Source organism: Chelonoidis abingdonii, chromosome 2 (assembly GCF_003597395.2).
Source record: "Chelonoidis abingdonii isolate Lonesome George chromosome 2, CheloAbing_2.0, whole genome shotgun sequence".
NCBI lineage: Eukaryota > Metazoa > Chordata > Testudines > Testudinidae > Chelonoidis > Chelonoidis abingdonii.
In genome coordinates, this window is record NC_133770.1 from 82,846,833 (window position 1) to 82,868,984 (window position 22,152).

The following is a 22,152-nucleotide window of genomic DNA, read 5'->3' on the forward strand; positions in this document are numbered from 1 at the left end:
GTGTTCCTCTTAACATTAAGGTTGATTAAAAAGAGGGGGAGAGGTGTTGCATAGGAAACTTGCGAGCTGACAATTCATCCATGACGGTCTTCCATTAGCCTTTGCAAAGGGACATGGACATGATATACTGACTTTTATGTTTCATGGATTTTGTTTTAGCTTGTTTACAACCTTTATTTTTTAAAAAATATTTGTGGATTGAAATCACTTATCCCCTTTATATAAACTGACAATATTTAGCCTCTACTCATGGGCCAGTTTATCCTATATTGGTGCATTTAGCCTCCTATTCATATTAATATTATGAAAAACAGCAATTGTGTGCAGTAATCAGATCCTGATACACCTTTCTCCAAATACCAAAAGCAATAATGACTTCCAAAGCTGGGAAAGGGGTATCTGTGTCTCTGTTTCTTCCCACCCCTAGTCCCCGACACTTCTTGGAGAAGCAAGGCACCAAAAAGCAAACCAGAATATATCTAACAGCAGTTCTCGTTCAGAGAATTGTGACCTGAGGGTGCTAGCTCTCTCACTTTCTGCTGTAGCCGATCTACTGAATGAGGCCCCAGTCCTGCAAATATGCACGTAATAGCTGCATTGATCTCAATGCATAAAGTTATTCATGTGTATGAGTGTGTTTTGCAGCATTGGGCCCGAAGTCTGTAAGCACAAATCATCCAGTTTTTTTCCATATAAAAGTTTATTTGAATTCTATCCTTTTAGAAAATACATAAGGTATGTGGTTGAAATCCTTATTTTGGAAAGGGGGCTGTTAACATACTATGCTGGTTAGTTATTAAATTGTTTAGTTTTAAAAAATTAACTTATTTTTCTTGTTAAAGTTCTGACCCTAGCCTCAGGCCCTGAGCTGGGACAGCTTACCTTTTTGGGGTTGGTGGGAATAATTGATCCTCCAAGGACTGGAGTAAAAGAAGCTGTCGCTACGCTTATTGCTTCAGGAGTAGCAATAAAAATGATTACTGGAGATTCACAGGAGACTGCAATTGCTATTGGTATGAATACACCTCTTCCTCTCATTTTGACATGTCGGATGCCATTAACTGTTTTATTAATTGTTACTCTAAAATGGTTTATGGTGCAAATAAATAGAAGTAAGGTTTTGTGAAATTTACAAATATATAGACTATATGCAGTTTGTATTTTAGTAGACATAAGATTGTCAAATGTGATGTAACAGGAAAGAGTATGTTTTAAACTGAAAATGCAGCAAAGAGTCCTGTGGCACCTTATAGACTAACAGACGTTTTGGAGTATGAGCTTTCGTGGGTGAATACTCACTTCGTCGGATGCATGTCACCCGATGAAGTGGGTATTCACCCACAAAAGCTCATGCTCCAGAACGTCTGTTAGTCTGTAAGGTGCCACAGGACTCTTTGCTGCTTTTACAGATCCGGACTAACACGGCTGATTTTTAAACTGAGTTTCCCATTAAACTATAGCTGTCTGAAAATTGTTCTTATACCTAAGATTTGCTGTAATTGAGACAATTTTGATTTAGTTTAGTGTCTTCCCCCCCCCCCCCATCTAGCAGTAGTGCATGCTCAGTCAATTTAAGAGTTCATTTTTGTAGAATTTTTCCCCTGTCTGGGGGCTTTTCACATAGCAGCAAGGGGAAAACAAACACTTAGGAAAACTGGCCCAGGTTACTCAGAGCAGGTATGATACCAGAAATTATTTCAAACTTTTGTATGAGACCGGATTTCAAGTTGAAAGTGGCTTTTTTGTTTTTTAACTTGAAACAGGTTACTTAGTTGACTTCTGTACTTTATTGGTGTACAGAGGAGTTCTTTGTGTGGGCTGATCATGAAGCTTTGTAAAGGGAGTTAAATTAGATTGAAATTTCACTTTTTCCTGAGGCTTCTCTTTTCCCCCCGCCTGCCAAAAAATTCCCATTTTATGATCCCATCCTTTCCTCTACCTGTTCACATCATGTGCTAATTTCCTATTCCTTTTTTTGGATTGTAATCTCTTTGGGACAGGGACTCATTTTTGCTACATTTGTACAGCGCCTAACACAATGGGACACTGACCTGCTTGAAGGCTCTAGATGTTGATGCAAATATAAACATGTAATCAGAATAGATTTCACAACGTATTTGTTATTTTTCAAGAGTTTAGGTAACTACTCCCGTCTACTGATTCCATAAAAAGTTATGAAGCTATTGGAGTATACATATATGTAGCAAACGTTAAGGCAGAATAGAGGCACAAAATCTTATATTCCTTATACTAGAAAAACTGGTAGTCTAAATCACTATCTTATTTATTTTATTTTATTTATTTTTAATTGCTTTCCAGCTAGTCGCCTTGGGTTCTATTCCAAAAATTCACAGTCCTTCTCAGGAGAAGAAATAGATGCTTTGGATATTCAACAGCTTTCACAAATAGTACCAAAGGTTAGTATAACACCTCCCCTCTCGTGCCCCCCCCCCCCCCCCGGACTAATTACAGTTATATAATAAAAGGATGTAGCCTATGCTGACAGAAACATTCTTATTTATAAAGAACTAAATGGTTATATTTCCTGAGAAACTGACAAGATGGTTTTAATAGAAATTGATGATGCAGTAAATTGTGAAAAGCCAAACCCTCTAATTTAGGAACATGGAAACTGTCATAGCAGACCAGGCCAGCTGTTCACTATGGGCAAGTCTACACTTCCACTTTAGTTGATCTAACTTGCATTGCTCAGGGGTGTGAAAGACACGCAACCCCCTACAGGATTGTCCTGGAGACTCCAGGAATTAGATTAATCTTTAATTAAGATAATTTCGTGACGAAACCTCCAGGAATTTGTCCAACCAAAGTTGGAACCCTATCCTCAAGCAGCGTGAGTTAATAGCAACTTAAGTACTGTCCACACCAGTGCTATACTGGCAGGAGAGTGTTTCCCCCTGACCAGAATAATTATGCTGATGGGAGAGCACTCTTCTGTTGGCATAGAGCATCTTCACTAGAGGCATTACAGCGGCGCAGCCGCATTGATGTAGCGCTTCTAGTGTAGACCTGCCCTTAGTCTGACCATGTCCAGATGCTTCAAAAGAAGGTGCAAGAAACCCTGTCCTCAGTAATCAGGGAATAGCTTACCCAAAACGTTTTTCTTGATCTCTCTCTCTCTCTCTCTCTCTCTCTCTCTCAGCTAGAGACTGTCATATGAGATTATATATGATATGAAGTATGAAGCTTTGTATCCCTCCCAGACTTTGGGTTTTTTAAACCTTACTAATTTAACGTTGGATGTTTTCATTATCTGCATAATCAATTTGAGTGCTGCTGATCTCTTAGCCTCTGATACCTTGTGGCAAAGAGTTAATTGTGCATTGTGACAGGCTTCCTTTTTGAATAGATGTGTTCAGCTTCATTGAATGGCCTCCTATTCATCCTTTCCCATGAAATGAGAATAAAAGTTCCCAATCAGCTGTTTACATACTCTGTTATACCTTTGTCATGTCTTCACTTACTCACCACCTCTAAACTGTGCCAATCTTTAGTCTCTTCTTAAGAAATTTTCCATGCCTTTAATTTTTAATGAATCTTTGAATTCCCTCTGACAAACCAGTTATTTGCAAAGGATCGTTAACTTGCTTGACTGATGAATAACTTCATTCAGTTTGCAATTTTGGCAGTTGTTAATTTTCAGTTACTAAAATTAAGAGGCAAAGTTAACTTGAGGCTCAAACTTAACTCTTCCACAACGTTAGTTCCAAAATATTGTTTTATATATAAAAGAATGCCAGTCTGCAGAAATGAAGACTGCAACATTCTTAATCTGTGACCTTTATTAAAATATGGCTAACATGTAGTCTGATTACTATAAACCTAACTCCCTAAATACTCCTTCTTGAAAGCTAATTATGTGGGGATATAGTTTGGCATTCAAAGTATTGTTGTATCATCTAATCTTGCAGTATAAATTTCAGCTTTTTAATTTTTCAAGTTTTCAATGTTCATTCTTTATGCTCTTCCTTGATTAGATTGCAGTGTTTTACAGAGCCAGTCCCAGACATAAATTGAAAATCATAAAGGTATGTTTCTCCAGAAGTAGAAGTGCAGGATAACTTCTTATTTTATAATGTATTTACTAAAATTGTAACAGGTTAAGATATGTCATAATGAAATAGGTTTGAAATGTATTCGGTTGTGAAACAGAAATTTATTTGAAAAGAAAAGTTGGGAAACCTCACAATGCCCAGTAGAGAGACTACATGCAGCTACTATTGGGCAGCATAACACTTCTTCAGATGCCAGAGGGTCAGCTGAGATTCAGTGTCACATTGCAGTTGAATTGACTAGTAATTTATGGGAATCCATGTTTCTGCTGCATCCCAAAGCAGAATGAAAAGGCATGGATTTCAAGCCAATTCTGTGGTGATGCTTCAATTCTGAAGCTAAGAAAATGGCTAAAGTGATATAGAAATATTAGAAGAAAAGTAAATAAAGCATGACTACAGAATAGAGATGTTCTCAAGATAACAATTAGCACAAGCAAAAGAGCAAAGATAATGAAGAAATCAAACATTAAGGAACAATTGGAATGTAATTAAGAGAAATATGGGAGAACAGTGGTAAATATAAACACATGGACTGTTTGCTTTTTTTTGATTATTTCTTAAATACAACTTGTGAGCAAGCTCACTTCTTTAAAAGCATAGGTTTTTAGCTGGGCTTCCTGGGGAGGAGTACAGTAACTTTAGATTGAGGTGTGGTGGCTTTTTAAAGAGAGAAATCACATGTAAGAGCTTACTTAAATGGAAACATAATACCATTTTTATAGTTAAATGATCATAGATAGACTGTTGCCAGGATAGTGGTGTGTACCAGATTGCTCTGATCATTGCCTTAAACAAATTATTTCCTTTTTTGTAGTCCTTACAAAATAATGGTGCAGTAGTAGCTATGACAGGAGATGGAGTGAATGATGCTGTAGCTCTGAAGGCTGCAGATATTGGAGTGGCAATGGGGCAGACTGGAACAGATGTTTGTAAGGAAGCAGCTGATATGATCCTAGTAGATGATGATTTTCAGACAATAATGTAAGTTTCTGATTTTCTGCAAGTATTCAACAAGTCTTAAATAAAGTGTTAAATCACTCCCTCCCCTCCCCCACACTTTGCAAAAGGATATTTCCTTCTTGTACATTTAACTGCAGTTAACTTACAAATTCCTATGCATATCCTAAGAAAACTGATCTTTAGTGCTGATTAGTTTGTACTGCAGTCTAAAAAACAACATTAATGCCTTTATTCAAACCATTATTTTCATGGGTTCTAAATAAGCTTTTTATGTTATCTGGTTACCTTTCGTAAGCACTTGGGCAGCTTGTCAGCAAGAGTATGAGGATTTCTATGGAGGGAGTTGGGGGGGGGGAGAAAGGGAGTCTGTTCTTAATTTTAATACCAATGTGCATCTATTTAAGCCTTTAGGCCTAGTCTACACGGAACTTTTTTTCCCCTTAACACGTTCTGCTGGTATTAGTGGTGGTAATCGAGAGTGCAGTGCAGAAAAGGCATCCATATGTTAACCATTGTAATATGAACTGCTCCGAGCAAGTTTCGACCAGGTTGGCGTTGTATGTGTTTTAAAAAACAAAGATGTCTTCTATGTAGTAAATGGAGCTGCAGTGATGGGAAACTGAAAGAAGTCTAGCATAGGCACGATTAGCTTAAAAGTTTAAACGTGTCTTATTTATGTTCAAATAAATCAAGGCGTACCTGCTGATGATGCAGTCCTTCCTCCTAGAAGGAACAAAAATCTCATAGTAAAAGTTGTTTTGAAAGCAGCAACTGACCACTCTTTGATTTGGGTTACTGGTCATTGTTTTGTAGTCATTCCTACAAAACATTGTTAGCTGAAAAAACAGCGATGGTATTTTGGCTTAAACCAAAATAAATACAAGATGGATGGATGAGTCTCCAGCCCCATGCAAATGGAGCATGGGGATGTTTGACATCTCCTCTTGAAAGAAATTACTGAAACTCGTCTATACTTATACTACAGCAGGAGTACGCTCCGTTGCACTACATTAGTATTATTTCTGTCATTGCCTGCCAAACTCTGCCTTCCAGCTGGCAAAACAAATTTTCATCCTCCCTATTCCTAGTCTGTGCTTCTGATTTCCACCTTTACCTTTTCTTTAAGATTAAGCTATTTGTAAAACTGAACTTGTTTTTCATTAAGTCTGCGGAAAATAGAACAGGAGAATTTCAGAACTACACTCCTGGCCTTTAGCCAACTTTTGCATAAATGATACACTTCAGTACTTACAAGTGTTTTCATATTGATTCCAAGGCCAGAAGGAGCCATTTTGGTCATCTGGTATGACCTCTTGTACAACACAGGCAATCAAACTTTGCTAAAATAGTTCCTAGAGCATCTTTTAGAAAAAGTCCAATATTAAGGATTTTAATCTTGATTTTATTTCCGAGAAGAAAAACTATTGAAATGTCTACAGATAAAAAGTATTTGCAGGCATGATCAGCTCCTTGTATGTAACTAATTATCCTTTTTATATTTCTGCTTGCTTGTATTCATGAAGACAAGAATAGGGATTATATTATTGTCTCATTTAGATAGGAGCCCTGGAGTCAAACACAGCCATCTAATCTACAGTATATATAAACTCCTCAAGTAGCCTTATAAATTTCAGATAAGTTAACTTGGTTATGCTCTAACCCTTAAATTCTGAAATTAACTCCTCTGAAACTCTTCAAGATGATTATTCCCTAAAGGAATATATTGTGATTTTTAGTTGCATAGCATCGGGAAATTTCAATTTCTTGTGCAAATGGGTTAAAGGTGGCTCTTCAAGATCAGGTATTAAGGTCACCTGTAAGTGATCTCTTTTTTTTTTTTTTTTTTTTTTTTAAATTGTCTCTCTCATTTTGAAAGTCAAATTGTAGCAGAGCTGGAATGAGAAATTTAATATGATTAAATTAGTAGTAATTGAAAAGCTGAGTAAGCATGATTATAATTTCCTGAGTGGAATAGAAAGCTCCTTAACACATTTTGTGAAACTTATTTATTTAAAATATAATCAGCTGCTGGGATTCACTTTTTTCAAACTAGCTTAATATTATTTTAAGCTTTTTTTATGTTCCCTTCATTAGTCTAAGTATTTTGTTTTTTTTTTGTTGCAGGTCTGCAATTGAAGAGGGTAAAGGAATTTATAATAACATAAAAAATTTTGTTAGATTTCAGCTAAGCACGTAAGTTTGCAACATCATTGCCAATGTCAGAAGCTTCCAGTTGCACTGTAAATGAGTTAAATGTCATACTGCACAGAACCAAACAGGATAAATATTGGTGTAGTGTACAAGCATTAGTGGTGGTATACACTAGGTTAGAAAACACATTGACCATTATTGTGCACATTTCCTAATCCTTTCCCCCTCCCCCCCCCTTTTTCTATTTTGCTATTAGTATTTACTTAGTATGACTTTGGTTATTTTGCTGTTTTTAAAAACTGACCAATCTTCTGATACCTTAACAACCCCCCCCTCTAAAATGAAAAGAAACTGCTTAGCTGTTCTCCTGCCAGTGTGATGACCCTATAGGGTCATGGTTGGAGAGGTGCATTCCCTCTGGCACAATACCCCTTCCTCTCTCCCTGCCTGGATCACACACATCAATCACATGGGGGGGCTGATAAGATTGGAACATACCTCAGCCTCCCCTTGCCACCCACATCCAATTTGTGAGGGAGGCGGGATAAATTAGTTGGCTGCCACCAGCCAGCCCCATTCACCTTGAAGTATAACCATTACTGGGGACACGGCAATGATTCTTGGTGCTGTATAGGTGGTGTAGTTATCAGAACTTTGTTTCCAGGCTTGCTGTGGGTCTAACCTATAATCTTCTGCATTCAAGAATTTTTTTTACCTACCTCACAGTATTCTGCAGGCTTGGTAGGTGAGGATAATAAGGATGTGTGTCGTCTTTTTCTTTAAAAAAAAGAGGCAGGGTGTGCAGAGGAGATAACAAATGTCAATAAATATTATTGCAACTTGTGGCTATACCTGGGGTATACTTGAGCACAAGACCCAGCAGGGACCAGTGAACTCAACCTAGTGTGTTCTTTGGTCTTTGCAAAGTGGTCCTTTGTGCTTTGCAGAGTGGTCCTTTGTCTGTGCTTCATTTCCCCTTTGCAGGAGGAGTGTAGTAGGATTCAGCAGTGGGCTGATTCAGGAATCATTTCTTGGCTGGGCTGTAATGTGAGCCAGTTAATCTTGCACTAGACCCAGTTAGTTCCTAATAGTTTGGGGAGGTCAGTCCCCCTTCAGTATTAATAAAATTAGAGCCTGCCTTTTTTATTCCATTCAGCTGTCTGTGTTTTCCTGTGTCCTGATCAGTATGTAGAGGGAAGTGTCCCCATTCCTGAGTAGAATTTTTTTTAGGAAGTCTGGGTAGTATTTCACTTGGTTGATTAAGGTTATTAGTCTCTCAAACTAGCAGTTCCACCTTAAAAAAAAAAATAAAAAATTAATCTAGTGGTTTGCATTCTAAGAAACATAGTTAAAAGTTCACCTTTCTACACCCTTTTGCCCAAACCAACACAACAAAATATGCACATTACCTATTGCAAAATATATTAAGTTGTTGGATGTAGACCAGTGATACCTTTAAAAGATTATCTGGAAGTTTGGGAGTCCTTTCAGGACTAAAAGACAAACTGATTTTTTGTGTTGCATTAATATAAAGTACAAAACTTCATATTTTAAACAAAATCTGTTTTGACAGATTAGTTAAAGTGGCCCCAATGCTTTGCCTTGTAGTGGTAGGGTTAGTTTTAGTACTTGATTTAAAAGCGATCTAAACATAACATACCTAATTTTCAGCACTTGAAGTGTTGAGTAAAAGTATTATCAGCTAATCTTCAGGAATGTGCCATGCTGACAATTTTATAAAATGCTTTTCTCAACAGGAGCATAGCTGCATTGACTTTAATCTCACTGGCTACTCTAATGAATTTACCTAATCCTCTCAATGCCATGCAGATCTTGTGGATCAATATTATTATGGATGGACCTCCAGCTCAAAGGTAAAATACTATTTTAACCTCTTGATGGAGTCTGATTCTAGCAAAATAAACAAATACCATGATCTTTTCAGAAAAGAGCAACTTCCTATGCATGTCACTTGAGAACTGTCTTAAACTTCTTCTAAAGTGACCTTTTAATGGGTTTGTCTAAAAATTGGGGGAACATTTTACTTGTGCAACATTGCTGCCTATTGTGATGTTTGTAGCATAGCTCTGTATTGTTATCCCTTCTGTTCAATGTGTATAAAGAATAAGGAAGGCTGACACTTCAAACTGCAGCGTCTCCCGTACGCTGATGACACTTGACTTTATTTCCTTCCCAGCAAACCCAGATTCTGTTGCTCTGCTGCTTTCTGCATATCCGATTGAGAGAGGGATCAGGATAAAAATGAGCTGGCCATAACTTCTCCTTGATAAGGGAGAAATAACTCTTTTCTCTAAAGGAATCTGGAGCAATGTGAACATGCTCCTTTATCCCACTAGAGTTTGGTGGTCTCTACCATATAAAGCTCACCCTTTATTTTGGTCTGATTCTTATCTAATAAGTGATCTATTAAGGTTCTGGTAACAATAGTTTGGAGTTCTGTCTGTGACTGTCCTAATCAAAAAATAGAATAATGCTTCAGGTACCATACAGATAGGTATATCACTTCAGAGAAGAGGGATTTTTCCTGTCAGAAGGACTTGGATCCTTCCTACTGAACAAGGGTGATAGCACCTTCCTAGACAGGGCCTGGACTTTGGCAGGGGGACAGGCTTCCCTAAGTGGTGACAGTGACCCTTCCATTGTAATTCTCCTGATGCAGCGTTCCATAGACTACTAGACATCCCTAGTTTTTAAGGGATCTCAGAGTTCTGCATGGTGATCAAAAGGTTTGAGTTTACAGCTTATAGTGCTTCTAAAAGTGTGTGCCAGGACAGAATCAGGTGACGGGTGACTACTCTGAGGAGGCACTTTGCACCAAGTTCCTCTTCAGTCGAGTAAACAGTCTCCCTATGTGTGGGAGAGAAGAGTACACCATTAGTTCCAGATTAGGGGAGTTTAGACATTAGATACACAGGTTAAGAGCAAACCTTTTTCTGCTGCTGCATGTGTGGCCTATATTTTAGATTTTTAGAAAGTACCTAGGACCTATGGTGATGGCACTATAAAAATTTAAGATGGAGGGAGATACCTACATTAAGCGAAAGAGCAACCCTGCAACTCTAATACTGCATAGCACTTAATGTGGAATAATAAGTACTTGTATGCTTGAGAGGACTCTTGTTTACAGATCTATTCAGAAAAGCAGCTAAGGAGTATTCAAAAAGCATTCTCTTTTGAATTATTCACTATTGATTTGAAATTGTATGTTTTGGTGATAAATCTAGTATTCTAAAATGTCTTGCTTTATTTTATTTTTTTTTAAGCCTGGGAGTGGAACCTGTGGATAAAGATGTTATTCGGAGTCCCCCAAGGAACTTGAAGGACAGCATTTTGACCAAAAACTTGATAGTTAAAATACTAGTTTCATCAATAATTATTGTGTTTGGAACACTGTTTGTCTTCTGGAGGGAGGTATGAAAAATGGACAAGTGTTAAAGCAATAAGTGAAACGTCATTTATAGCACAAATCTCATTAATATTAGCAGTTAAATTAAGAATGTGCATAAATTTGAATTTTTAGTTAAATCGGAAACCGTTTCATCCCAAATTATATGCTGGGCAGCCAGATTGTAGGGAAGAATTTCAAAGAGGTTGTTGAAAGGGAGAGCTATAATAGTAATAGGTGTGGTATTAAAAATAGACCCTCTTTGGGCAGGCACCCTGTGGGTGCTCCACTTCAGGTGCACATGCATCTCTCAAGCCTTTTAATTGGAGATTTTCCATTAGTAATGTCTGTTTGGCCTGCACATGTCTGGTGCCCTGTCTCAGGCCTGTGCCACCTCATGCTATGCACCAAGCCTAAATAGGGATGTATGCGCAAATCACCCTCAGTTCCTTCTCAGCTGCCTTGGCCTGAGACAGGGCTTACACTCAAGGTGACAAGTGAAACGTTGGTATCTTGTGTACTGTTTCCTATGGTGGTTTGTGTAGCATTAGCTTAGTGCAGAAGCCACCCTGCCCTTTCTCACCCTGAGCTGTGTCCTTGGCTCTCAGCCTGGCTCTGCTCCTGGCCTTGCCCCCACCCTCAGCGGCTAGCCGCAGCTCCATTCCCAAGGCAAGGTTGGGGACAGGACTGGAAGCAGAGCTTCACTTGGCCATGGACCTGACTGTGGCGCTGCTCCCGCCCTCAACCACAGCCCTTGGCTGCAGCCCCACTCCCAGCCTTGGGCCCCCTTATCCCTGTCCATGCAGCCCAGCCCCAGGGTAAGTGATGGAGGTGCAACCGTCAAAAGTTTTTTGGGGACTAGTGTGCTTAGTTTTTAATGATATAGTCATAAGAGGACTGATGCAACTCTTCTTCCTCCCTTCTGGGAGCCTTATTTTTCCTGGCAGAGTATGCATGTCTCGCCAAGTTTTAAACACTGCCTCTCCTGTCTATACCAGTTAGCGACGGCCACTCTGTGTCCAATGCTTGGGGAGTCGCATATCTCCAAGAAGTGCAATTTCTGCCTGGCCCTCTAATCCAGGAAGGAAGGACAGGGAGATTAAATTGAAGTGGCTGATGGATTGCTCCCTTAGACTGACATCTGAGTCAGGAGACTTCCTCCAGCTGCATACATTCTCCCCCCCCCCCCACCCCAACAGATTTGGCACCCTTTCAACATTAGCATGTTTCCCTGAAGAAAGGGAAGGCTATGGAGGTTTCCAAGGAGAGGAGTGTGGACACTCGTCTTAAGGAGCCAGCTCCTAAGAGGGCCCCAGTCCTCTGCAAGATTCATGGTCTCGGAAGCCTTGACCTTTCAGCTTGATACTGTAAAAGTGAAAAACGCATCCTCTGGTACCAACAGGGCTGGAAAACCCCACAGCTTGAAGGAGAAACACTGCTTCTACGTGGCCTCAGTACAGTGTACAAGGGACAAGGAGGGAAAGCATATCCACTTTGGACTGGTGCTATTTGGCATAGACCTGCAGTCGGTGGCTACCCATTCGGCACCCTCAGTACCGAGCAAACAGTGGCATCAGAGACCATTGGCACCTGCATCTGTATGGTCCCAATTGATGTACCATGTCTTTGGCTGCCATGTTGTCCCCTACTCAGTAGCACATTAATTCAGGTACTCTAAGGACCTGTCTGATGGGTCCTACTGCTCATGGGTACTGAGCATCTCTCAGTAGTGAGACCCTGGTCTCCAGATTACCATGGCCCTTTGGTACTGCAGGACTCTCCACACTTTTTCTGAGGGTGCCCCCACATTGAAGGATATTGAAGAGGATGAAGGAGACTTTGAAGAGACTGACTTGGTTCTATATGGATACGTAGGAACCCAGTCTGACTGTCATAGGAAGGTCCTTGTGCTAGATGACAAAGATGGTGGAACCATCCTCACTCCTGTATGGGACCCCCAGTGGCCATGTTGGGATCCCTCAGCTATCAGTAGCAGTTTCAGACCACTGGCACAGTCTCATAAGGAGGCTAGAGTTGTGCAATCCTCTTTCCTCTCTAACCAGTCCCCCCTCAAAAGAGGAGAGATGTTTGAGAAACAAGAGGCTAAGATGGATAAAGAGGACACTCTTCAAACACACAATTCATCTTCTGTCTCCAGACGAGGCAGTTATGTCTCTTTCACTTTCCATGGCACTCTTCTGATACTACTTGAAGTCAAGGACTCGTGGCACAAACTGCTGGACATCCTGCAGTCAGCAGTGCCCTCCAGGGCGATGTCACCCACTATAGAGGCACTCCTGTATCCAGCTAAGATTGTGTGGCAGACACCTGATACTCTACTGCCAATGTGTAAATAAGTAGATGAGAAATATGTTCCCCCTAAGGACTCAGAATTTTTGTGTTCTCGCCCCTCCAACTAACTTCCTGGTGGAGGATGCTGTAAGTGAATGGGGTAAGCAATGCTAATCCAAGTCTACCAGGGCCTGTATGACTAGCACCAAAAGAAAGTAACCTTTTTGGATGGAAGTCCTATTTGTCAGCAGCCAGGCAATTTCAGATTGTGAAGTATCAGGTGATCACAGACCAATATAATTTTATAAACGACGATAAATTTATGGCCTTTTATTGAAAATCTGCTGCAGGAACATAAGGAACAATTGTAGTCCATTATTTCAGAAGGACATTTTATGCTGTCTTCAAGCATCCTGAATGCTGCTGCCAGGTCCGTCTCCATGGCAGTATTATGTGCAAGGCATCTGGGCTCCAATTCTCAGGGTTTCTGAGAGAGGTCCAGAACACTGAGGACATCCTCTTCGATGGTGTAAAGCTGCTATTGGAGATCACATATAAGTCTGTGCACATGCTAAAGGACTTCAGGACTACTTTATGACCCTAACCTATGAATAAGAGAAGATTTAGCAGGTCAGACTGCCAAGAGATGGTGGTCTGCTTAGTCCTCTGGATTTCCTAAGTTCTCTGACCCTCCCAGGAAAAGACATAAAGAGGGCTGCTCACCCACCCTCCGCAAGTACTCAGTTGTCTGCAAAAGCAACAGTTTTGATAGGTTGATTTGAGGGTTCAAATTCTCTCACTCTAGTTTTACAGCTAGAAACCATTCACCCACCACCCCTTCTTTGACTGCCTTTCCCATTTCCAGCATGCATGGAGATGGATCACAAACAAGTGGGCCATAGGGGTCATAATGTCAGACTACACCATCCACCTTAAGTACCTCTTCCCTTCCCTTCCCTCCTCCTTCCCTGTCTTTCTTCAGGAATCCCTCTCACAAGCTTATATTGAGACAAGATATGTACTCTCTCCTTCAATTAGGAGATCCCACCTCCTCACAAGGATAAAGGGTTTTATGCAAAATATCATCTTGTGCCAAAGGAGACTGGAGGATGGAGATTGAGCTTAGATCTAAGACTTCTAAGCAAATTCGTAAAATTCCAGAAGTTCGGGATTGTGACTGATGGCTATAACTCATTTACTAGAGGAATAGGATTGGTTTTTGGCTCTCGACCTACAAAAAATAGCCATGCTTCGTTACAGGCCAGGATCATGTCCAATACTGAGTATTTCCCTTCGGCCTTGCGTGCACCCTAAGGCTGTCAAAGGTCCTGGTGGCAGTGGCTGTTTAGGATTGCTTCTTGTTGGAGGTAGTCTTCCCAGACCTCAACTTCTGGCTACTCAAAGGCCATTCCTATGAAACAGTGCCACCTGAAGTGGACCGTCCATAACAACACTACTTTGAAGAGGCTACTCACCTTGTGCAGTAACTGCAGTTCTTCAAGATGTGTCCCCCTCTGGGTGCTCCTCTACCCACCCTCCTTCCCCTGCTTCAGACTGTTCTCTGTGGGATGTTCAGGTGGAGAAGGAACTGCGGGCGGTTCCCCTGCACATCCCCAGATAGCCTGTGTGTGTTGCCCAAGGAGGCATAGCATGTTTGCGTGGGTTGACTGTATGCTGCTAATGAAAATTTCTGATCCAGGGCTCAAGAGCTACATTTGCACTTGAAGTGAGCACCCATTGGGGGACTTCTCTAAAAACCACAGTTATTGCACAAGGTGAGTAACTTCATTTCAAAAAGCATTCCTCATTTCTCCCCCCCAGCTCCACAAACATGCTTTTCAAATATGTTTCTGTGAGATTTTGGGCCTTGAAAGTTTGGTGGTTTTTCCTGCCCCCCAGCCTATTCTAAAATGACCACCTTAGTATTCTTTAAAGGAGGGAAATATCTAATCCTGTTTGTAATGTATTATAGAGTTTCCTGTACTTGGAGTTGTGCATAAATGTTTGCAAAATCGCACCATGGATTTTTAATCACAACCTGAAATCAAGAGTACTAAATGAGATTAGTTACAAACGTGTGTAAGTGCTTGCTTGAAGACTTGCTAAATCTGCTTGTTGCAAACTAGAGTTTTTGCTATTTCCAAATATTAGAACAAAACTTCCTTTAAAATAAAAGCTTCGAATGTTTGCTCTTTTATGAGGTTACATACACTAAAACCATTTTCTTGCTTTCTTCTGTTAGTTAAGAGATAATGTCATAACACCTCGAGATACAACGATGACCTTCACCTGTTTTGTGTTTTTTGATATGTTCAATGCATTGAGTTCCAGATCTCAGGTATGCAATCCTATATCTAAGATAAGTACTCTGAGATTTTTGACCCTTTATATAGTAACTGCACTTTTCTGTTGAAGCTGTGTTCAGTTCATTTCTGGGCGTCAGAATTTTTCTTAAATGTACTTTCTCATTATGTGAGAAAGTGATGTTTGCACACACTAAAGCTGAGATAAGCTTAGCAGCTTCACAAGCCTAACAGGCTAGCATTTAGTTCACACGTCAATGATAGGGTTTTAATTTGGGGTAATTGATGCATGAAATCCCCAAAACGTTGGGATAGCAATGCTGACCTAAACTCACAAGAGTAAGAAAACTTAATTAAAAGCTCCAAAGCTGGTCTCTCTGAATTGCTGCATGTATTTAATCATTATTCTTCCGTTACAGTATACCAGTTAATATCTTCAGTTGTTTAGGGGCCTTTACAAAATAAAATCCCTCTAGTTAACTTTCTATCCACAAAAAGCAAGGAAAACTTGTTATGCTAGTCCTTGTTATGAAAATAAATCAGTGTAAATTACATGTTTTTAAAAATTGTGTGTATGTATGTGAGAGAATAGACCCTTAACTGACCAGCTATATTTTCATGATACATTCTTGCATGAATCTGTTGCACTGACAATAGATGTCCACTAATACTAATAGTACATGTACAGAAGCAAATTCCCTCTCATTTTATTTTCTTAGCCTAGGGCCAGATTTATGAAAGTGTATTTAGGCATTTAAAGATGCAGATAGGTGCCTAGTAGGATATCCAATAGTGCTAAAGTGGGTTAGGCACATAACTCCCATTTAAGTCAATGAGAGTTAAGCATTTAACCTGCTTAGGTGCTTTTGTGAATCCCATGAGGTGACCATCTGCCTCTTTAGGTGCCTAAATAACCTTGTAAATCTGACCCCTAGTTCTTAATGGATTAATTAGAGCATGTTAAGTTAAATATAAATAACTTTTTAAAATATTTCTTCAGTTTGTTTTTTAAATTGCCTTTCTGATAGGCGACATTTCTACCTACAACAAGTATATTCAGCATTGCTGAATCTTTCTGTACTGTTGTTGGTGGGTGTCCCTGTCATATTGCCTCTCCATTCTGAAAGATCCCTATCCTTAAACAGAAAACAGCTCAATCTTGAGACATCTAATTCATTAAGTATAGAAGTTGCATAGGATGATCTCATTTTATTTGATAACTATCTTTTGAGAATTTGTTCTGGATCCTCCCAAATCTGTCACTGAGGTTTTTGAACGTTGAGATAAAAACAAATGATAGGGAAAATTTTGAATTGTATAACTGGTTGCAAATAACTAAGGCACAGAAAGATCATAGAATTAAAACTACAGGTATAATGTAATTCACTATTTTATTTCACAGACAAAATCTGTATTTGAGATTGGACTTTGCAGTAACAAAATGTTTTGTTATGCGGTTCTTGGATCTATTATGGGGCAATTATTGGTCATTTACTTTCCTCCGCTTCAGAAGGTTTTCCAGACTGAGAGCTTGAGTGTACTGGGTAAGAAGAGTATTCCTTTTCCACTTAACTCTGTTTTAGGCATTGATGATCAATCCCCAAATCCAGTGATGGAAGGTTATAGAACATATTTTGCCCTTTATACAGAGATGAAATGCAAATCGTGCAGAGCCTCATCTTATACAAGGTCCTATTAAAGTTTTCTTAGAACAATGATTAAATGTATATGAAAAGCACAAAATAAATGGATCATTAATTCCAAGATCCATAAATACTTCATATGCAGAGAATTCTTTTCTAGTGTAAATTCTGACTGTATGCAAAAGTGAAGTACGATCAGTTTTTTTTATTTTGTTTTTTAAATCACTAAATTTTAAAAACAAGTGTTTTTAAACACACATTCTCTGGTTAATCTCAAATAGAAATTCCATGTCATAAGGATTGTTTTCATTAAAATGTCAGGATTTTGAGAAGTTTCCATTTTGCACAGTTGCCATCACTTTAAGTATCTTTACATTATTGTTGGCTTGATAAAGTTAAGATGGCGATTTTTTTACTGAGGTTTCCTGGAGATGAAAATTAATTACCTCCTATACAAGTATTTCTCATTGTATAATATCACTCCTTTTTTTATGGTTTCATTTCCAAAAAGCAGGCTATTCAGAATAAGATGTAATTATATTGTTTATAGTAATATGCTAGACATTCTTACTTTAACAAATGTTAATAAAAGTAGTTAAAATATAGAATATGAAACATTTCAATTTAAATTTCCTGTCAATCCCAAGGATTCTGTATAACACACATTAATTTTTATCCTGTAAAAATTAAGACTCTTAAAATGTGCATATATCCAACAATTGGAATGCCAGTTAGAAAGAAATATCTTAACTTGTTCTAAATTATAGGACATCATGTATAACTTAGGTTGTAGAAAGACTAGCAAAAGCACAAGAAGCAAAGTTTAAAATCAACCCAATTGTCTCTTCTAGATCTGTTGTTTCTTCTGGGCCTCACCTCTTCTGTCTGCATAGTTGCAGAGATCACGAAGGTTGTTGAGAGAAGCAAGGAAAAGATACACAAACGTGGAAGTTCTTCTTCATCGTCTTTTCTTGATGTATGATGCATATTGCATTCTTTTATTTGCAAACTAGGAATTGCAGTCTGAGGATGTAGAAGAAAGCAAAACAAAGAATTTGGAGGATAAAGAAATCCTGAGGGCTTTTGTCAAGTTCTTTGTTTCACTGACTAAAGATGAACATTGATATTTCAGGACTGTTGAGATTTAAAACTTCCAGCTGTGGGAGTAACAAATGAAATTATGCAACTTTGGTAACATTTTCCCTCAAATTTAAATTCACTTTTGAGATTGAGTGGAACTTTGTAAAATGTGTCAGAGGGTACTTTAAAGAGAAATGTCAAAGCCTGAGTCCCACCTTCTGCACTTCGGTGGTATACCTGTATAAAAACCATCTTAGATATAAATATTTTAGTTTTTGTTTTTATTTAATTGTTTTCCTTTACTTTTATGGTGGTGGGACTTTGTAATTAATGCAAGGATAAACTTAAACATTTCAGAGGCATTCCTTTTGGTTTAGAATCTGAGGCACCTGTGCCATATTTCAGCTACTGTATTTATTTACTTTATCCTGCAATGTGTAAATGGCTCAAGTAGCTTGTGCTACTAGTTGTTGTATATCCTAAGGTTTTTTTGCACAAGATGTGACCACTCTCTGATCACTTTTTTTTTCTTTTTGTGATTGAAAAGCCTATACTGCAATTTGAAGTAAATGTTTGCTTTTCTTAAAGTATGTGTGAATGTCTAACTTGATGTGTTGAATGAAAGTGGCACTTACACCAGATCATCATGCTTGTTTTTTGGTATTCTTGCAGATACCAATTTTGTGTTACACTGTCAACGTTGTTGTTTTTTAATGTACAAACACTGCATTATCATTCGAGTGTATTCCACACCCTTATTATTAAAAACGTAAGAACAGCCATACTGGGTCAGACCAAAGGTCTATCTAGCCCAATATCCTGTCTTCTAGCAGTGGCCAATGCCAGGTGCCCCAGAGGGAATGAACAGAACAGGTAATCACCAAGTGATCCATCACCTGTCGCTCATTCCCAGCTTCTGGCTAACAGTGTCTAGGGACACCGACCCTGCCCAACCTGGTTAATAGCCATTGATGGACCTATTCTCCATGAATTTATCTGTTGTTGTTTTTTGTTTTTAATCCTGTTAGTCTTGGCCTTCACAACACCCTCAGTCAACTTGTGGAACACTTTGCCAGTGTGAGTGAAGAAATACTTCCTTTTTGTTTTTAAACCTGCTGCCTATTTCATTTGGTGACCCCTAGTTCTTGTGTTATGAGGAGTAAATAACACTTCCTTATTCACTTTCTCCACACCAGTCATGATTTTATAGACCTCTAGCATATTTCCCTCCTTAGTTGTTTTTTCCTCCAAGAAATGTTTTGGTAAAGCAGTTTACAGTAACTTGTTTAATTGAAAACAAGTGCACTGTAATTCTCTTTGGCAGTATGAAATCATTTCCTCCCCAAAGAAGATTAATTCCATCTATTATCTTTGCATCTTTTTTGTTCCCTGCCCTGCAAAGAAAACGCCATACTATTTGCTTCTACAGTCTGACTTAGTGTAAATTTCAAGCTTTTCTGGAAGAAAACTTTTCAGGACACGGGGTCTTAACAGGTTTTAAACTTTAGTCTAGAAACTCTGGGAAACTACAGTAGAACCTCAAAGATACAAAACCTCGGGAATGGAGCTAGTTCATAACTCTGAAATGTTTGTAACTCTGAACAAAACATTATGCTTGTTCTTTCAGAAGCTTACAATTGTCCATTGACTTAATACAGCTTTGAAACTTTACCATGCAGAAGAAAATGCTGCTTTCCCTTTTTTAAAGTTTAACACACTACTGTACTGTATTTCCTATTTTTTATTTTATTTATTTTTTTGGTTTCTGCTGCTGCCTGATTGTGTACTTCGATTCCAAATGAGGTGTGTGGTTGACTGGTCAGTTTGTAACGCTGGTGTTCGTAACACTGAGGTTCTACTGTAGGTCAGTGAGACTTGTATTTTAAAATCTCTAGTACATGCTATGGAGTAAATTTGAACAGTAGTAAATGACTAATGTCCTTGAAACCTCAGGCCCTGCATATCTTACAGCTTGCTTCCTATAGATAAGTTATTAACGTACTGTTGAACATCTATATTTAATGAGTAGTAGCTGGTTATTAATGTTTTTACCAGTCCCATGATACATATAGGGATTGACATTTAGTCTCAATCTTTTTCAAAAGCATCTTGTTTTTTAAAACTGCAGAAAATCAGATTACTGGCTATCACAGACTTAAAATGCTGGTCATATCGCTCTTTGGTAGAGTAATGAGTCAATAGTTCCTTACAGAGCATTTGTTTTGCAGAAATAGAAACCATTTCCTACTCTGTAGCACATGAGCTGATTTTAATTTTCAGATGTTTCCACGTTGTAAGAACAAAATTATGGGAAATATAGTGACATTGCCATACTATCTGGCTTCTGTTGAGTCCCAAATCCTCATTGGCGCCAACAGAAATCAGATTTTAATTTATTTTTGAAGTTACTTATTTGCAAGCACATTATTTAATGTGAGTTTAAGTGAGCCTATTGCCAGTCATAGTACCCAGCTCAATTAAGGATAGAGGAAGTGTTTTGTTTAGGAAACACACTAAAGTAGTAGATGTGAATAATTCAAAGTATTTTGCTGTCCTTATGTTCTTGCTCACTGTTGTGATCATGGGAATTGCGTTTGTCATACATAATGTTAAGTAGGACAGTGTTCCTGTTGCAAGGTCCTGGGACGCTTCCTTATCAGCCAGCAGTACTCTTTAGTTGGGGAGAATAAATGACTTTAGGGAGCAAACTGGTAGCCTTTATATTAAGGCTTCAGGAAAGAAAACAATCTATCCACTGCCGCAGCTCCAATCTGTAGATCAGTTTCTGAAAGCTTGACTGTTCTGATGGAGAGATGTTTTAAGACGGGTAAGTTCACAGCAAAGCCAACAGAAATCTAGATGAGGCTGAAGTTTGAACAGCTGGGAAGTATGGAAAGATGTGTTCTAGAACTCAAAGAAATGCATACTGTAGAACTTAGTCAGAAGTGACTAGAAGCTGCAAATTCATCAGATACAGATAAATGAAATCTGAGCATTAAATCCTCAAAATTTAGGAAGAAATAACTGTGCATAAAGAATAAGAAATCAAATGGCATTGCAGTAGTGTCATGGGAGGGACAGGAAGGCCAAAAAAACCACTTAATTCATCAATGCTGGACACTAGTCTAAACCTGAGATCAAGTTTTTCAATTATGGGAACCTAAATGTAGGCTTCTGAATTAGGCACCTAAGTAAATGACCTGTTCTTCAGAAGTGAGTGTTCAACAGCTCCAATTGTGGACAACTTGAGTGACGGGGTTTCTCTTGCCAGACCTCCAACTTTTGTGTGACAGTCTGAGGATCGGCCTACAGCATCTCCAAGGGTCCCAGATTAGCATCAATGATTTTAAAATGGGTCTTAACCCTCAGCAATGTGAATCTAGCCACCTTTCTGCTGCTCGGCAGTGCACTTCCAGTGGCTAGAGTGCAGCAGTGGGATAATACCTTATAAGCATGTTTAAACCCAAAATGCCACCTGTACTTGGGCAGAATTGGTTAATGTCTTCCTAAATCAGTTAAAGCTACATGTTCCCATTTGCTCTTTTTCTAGTCCCAGTTACTTCAGGGAATGCAGACTTACCTCACCTTGCATTTTAGGAACCTCTTCCTGGCTAAGGTAACCTGGAACTGTCCCCTCAAATTTCTTGCCATCTTACTATGGAACATCATAAAACAAGTCTCTGAATTGGCCTGGTGACAGAGCTTCAGGAGCCTTGTACAAAGGAAGCACTTATTGGGGTTGCACAAGTGCCCACTTTCAGCACAGAACATTTAGAATTCCCAGGTTCCAAAAGGGCTGTGAAGCCTCAGCTGCCTCAGTTCCTTCCTTTTGTTTCCATAGCTAGCTGAGAGTTTTGGACATTCTCTTCAGGCCCAGAGCAATCTTGAACTTTTAATCCAGTATTCCTTATTACAATTAAATGGCATCTAACTTCCTACTGTATCAAAATATTCAGCAGTTGAAAGAATTCTGAGCGATGTATTGAAATGTATTACCCACATACACATTTTAACATAATATAGTAAGTCATTAGAAAATGTTTGGAAGGTGATCTTAATTACAGAAATTTCCTTTTAAGTAAAATATGTACTGTTTTTTTCCACTGTAAATAGAAACTTTGGATATCTGAGTCTGAGGGATTAAAAATTCATATTAGCCACTCTAAAAGTGACAGTCCTGTGGCACTTTAAAGACTAACAGATGTATTGGAGCATAAGCTTTCGTGGGTGAATACCTACTTCAC

The 22,152-nt window shown here is 38.8% G+C and overlaps 1 protein-coding gene across 4 annotated transcripts in view; it reads left to right on the forward strand.

Annotated features, from left to right (window-relative positions):
- The window catches only part of ATP2C1 (ATPase secretory pathway Ca2+ transporting 1), an 86,693-nt gene extending 68,198 nt beyond the window's left edge, over window positions 1-18,495 (forward strand). For 3 of the 4 annotated variants that reach the window (XM_032774920.2, XM_032774918.2, XM_032774923.2), the window contains 10 exons: window positions 843-1,013; window positions 2,320-2,417; window positions 3,996-4,046; window positions 4,888-5,054; window positions 7,158-7,226; window positions 8,942-9,058; window positions 10,469-10,616; window positions 15,125-15,220; window positions 16,588-16,729; window positions 17,680-18,495. In XM_032774920.2, coding sequence (XP_032630811.1) covers window positions 843-1,013; window positions 2,320-2,417; window positions 3,996-4,046; window positions 4,888-5,054; window positions 7,158-7,226; window positions 8,942-9,058; window positions 10,469-10,616; window positions 15,125-15,220; window positions 16,588-16,729; window positions 17,680-17,810 — 1,190 coding nt within the window. In that variant the 3' untranslated portion in view covers window positions 17,811-18,495. The remainder of the gene's footprint in view (window positions 1-842; window positions 1,014-2,319; window positions 2,418-3,995; window positions 4,047-4,887; window positions 5,055-7,157; window positions 7,227-8,941; window positions 9,059-10,468; window positions 10,617-15,124; window positions 15,221-16,587; window positions 16,730-17,679) is intronic. The other variant, XM_032774922.2, reaches the window with a different exon arrangement.
- Window positions 18,496-22,152: the final 3,657 nt, after the last annotated feature.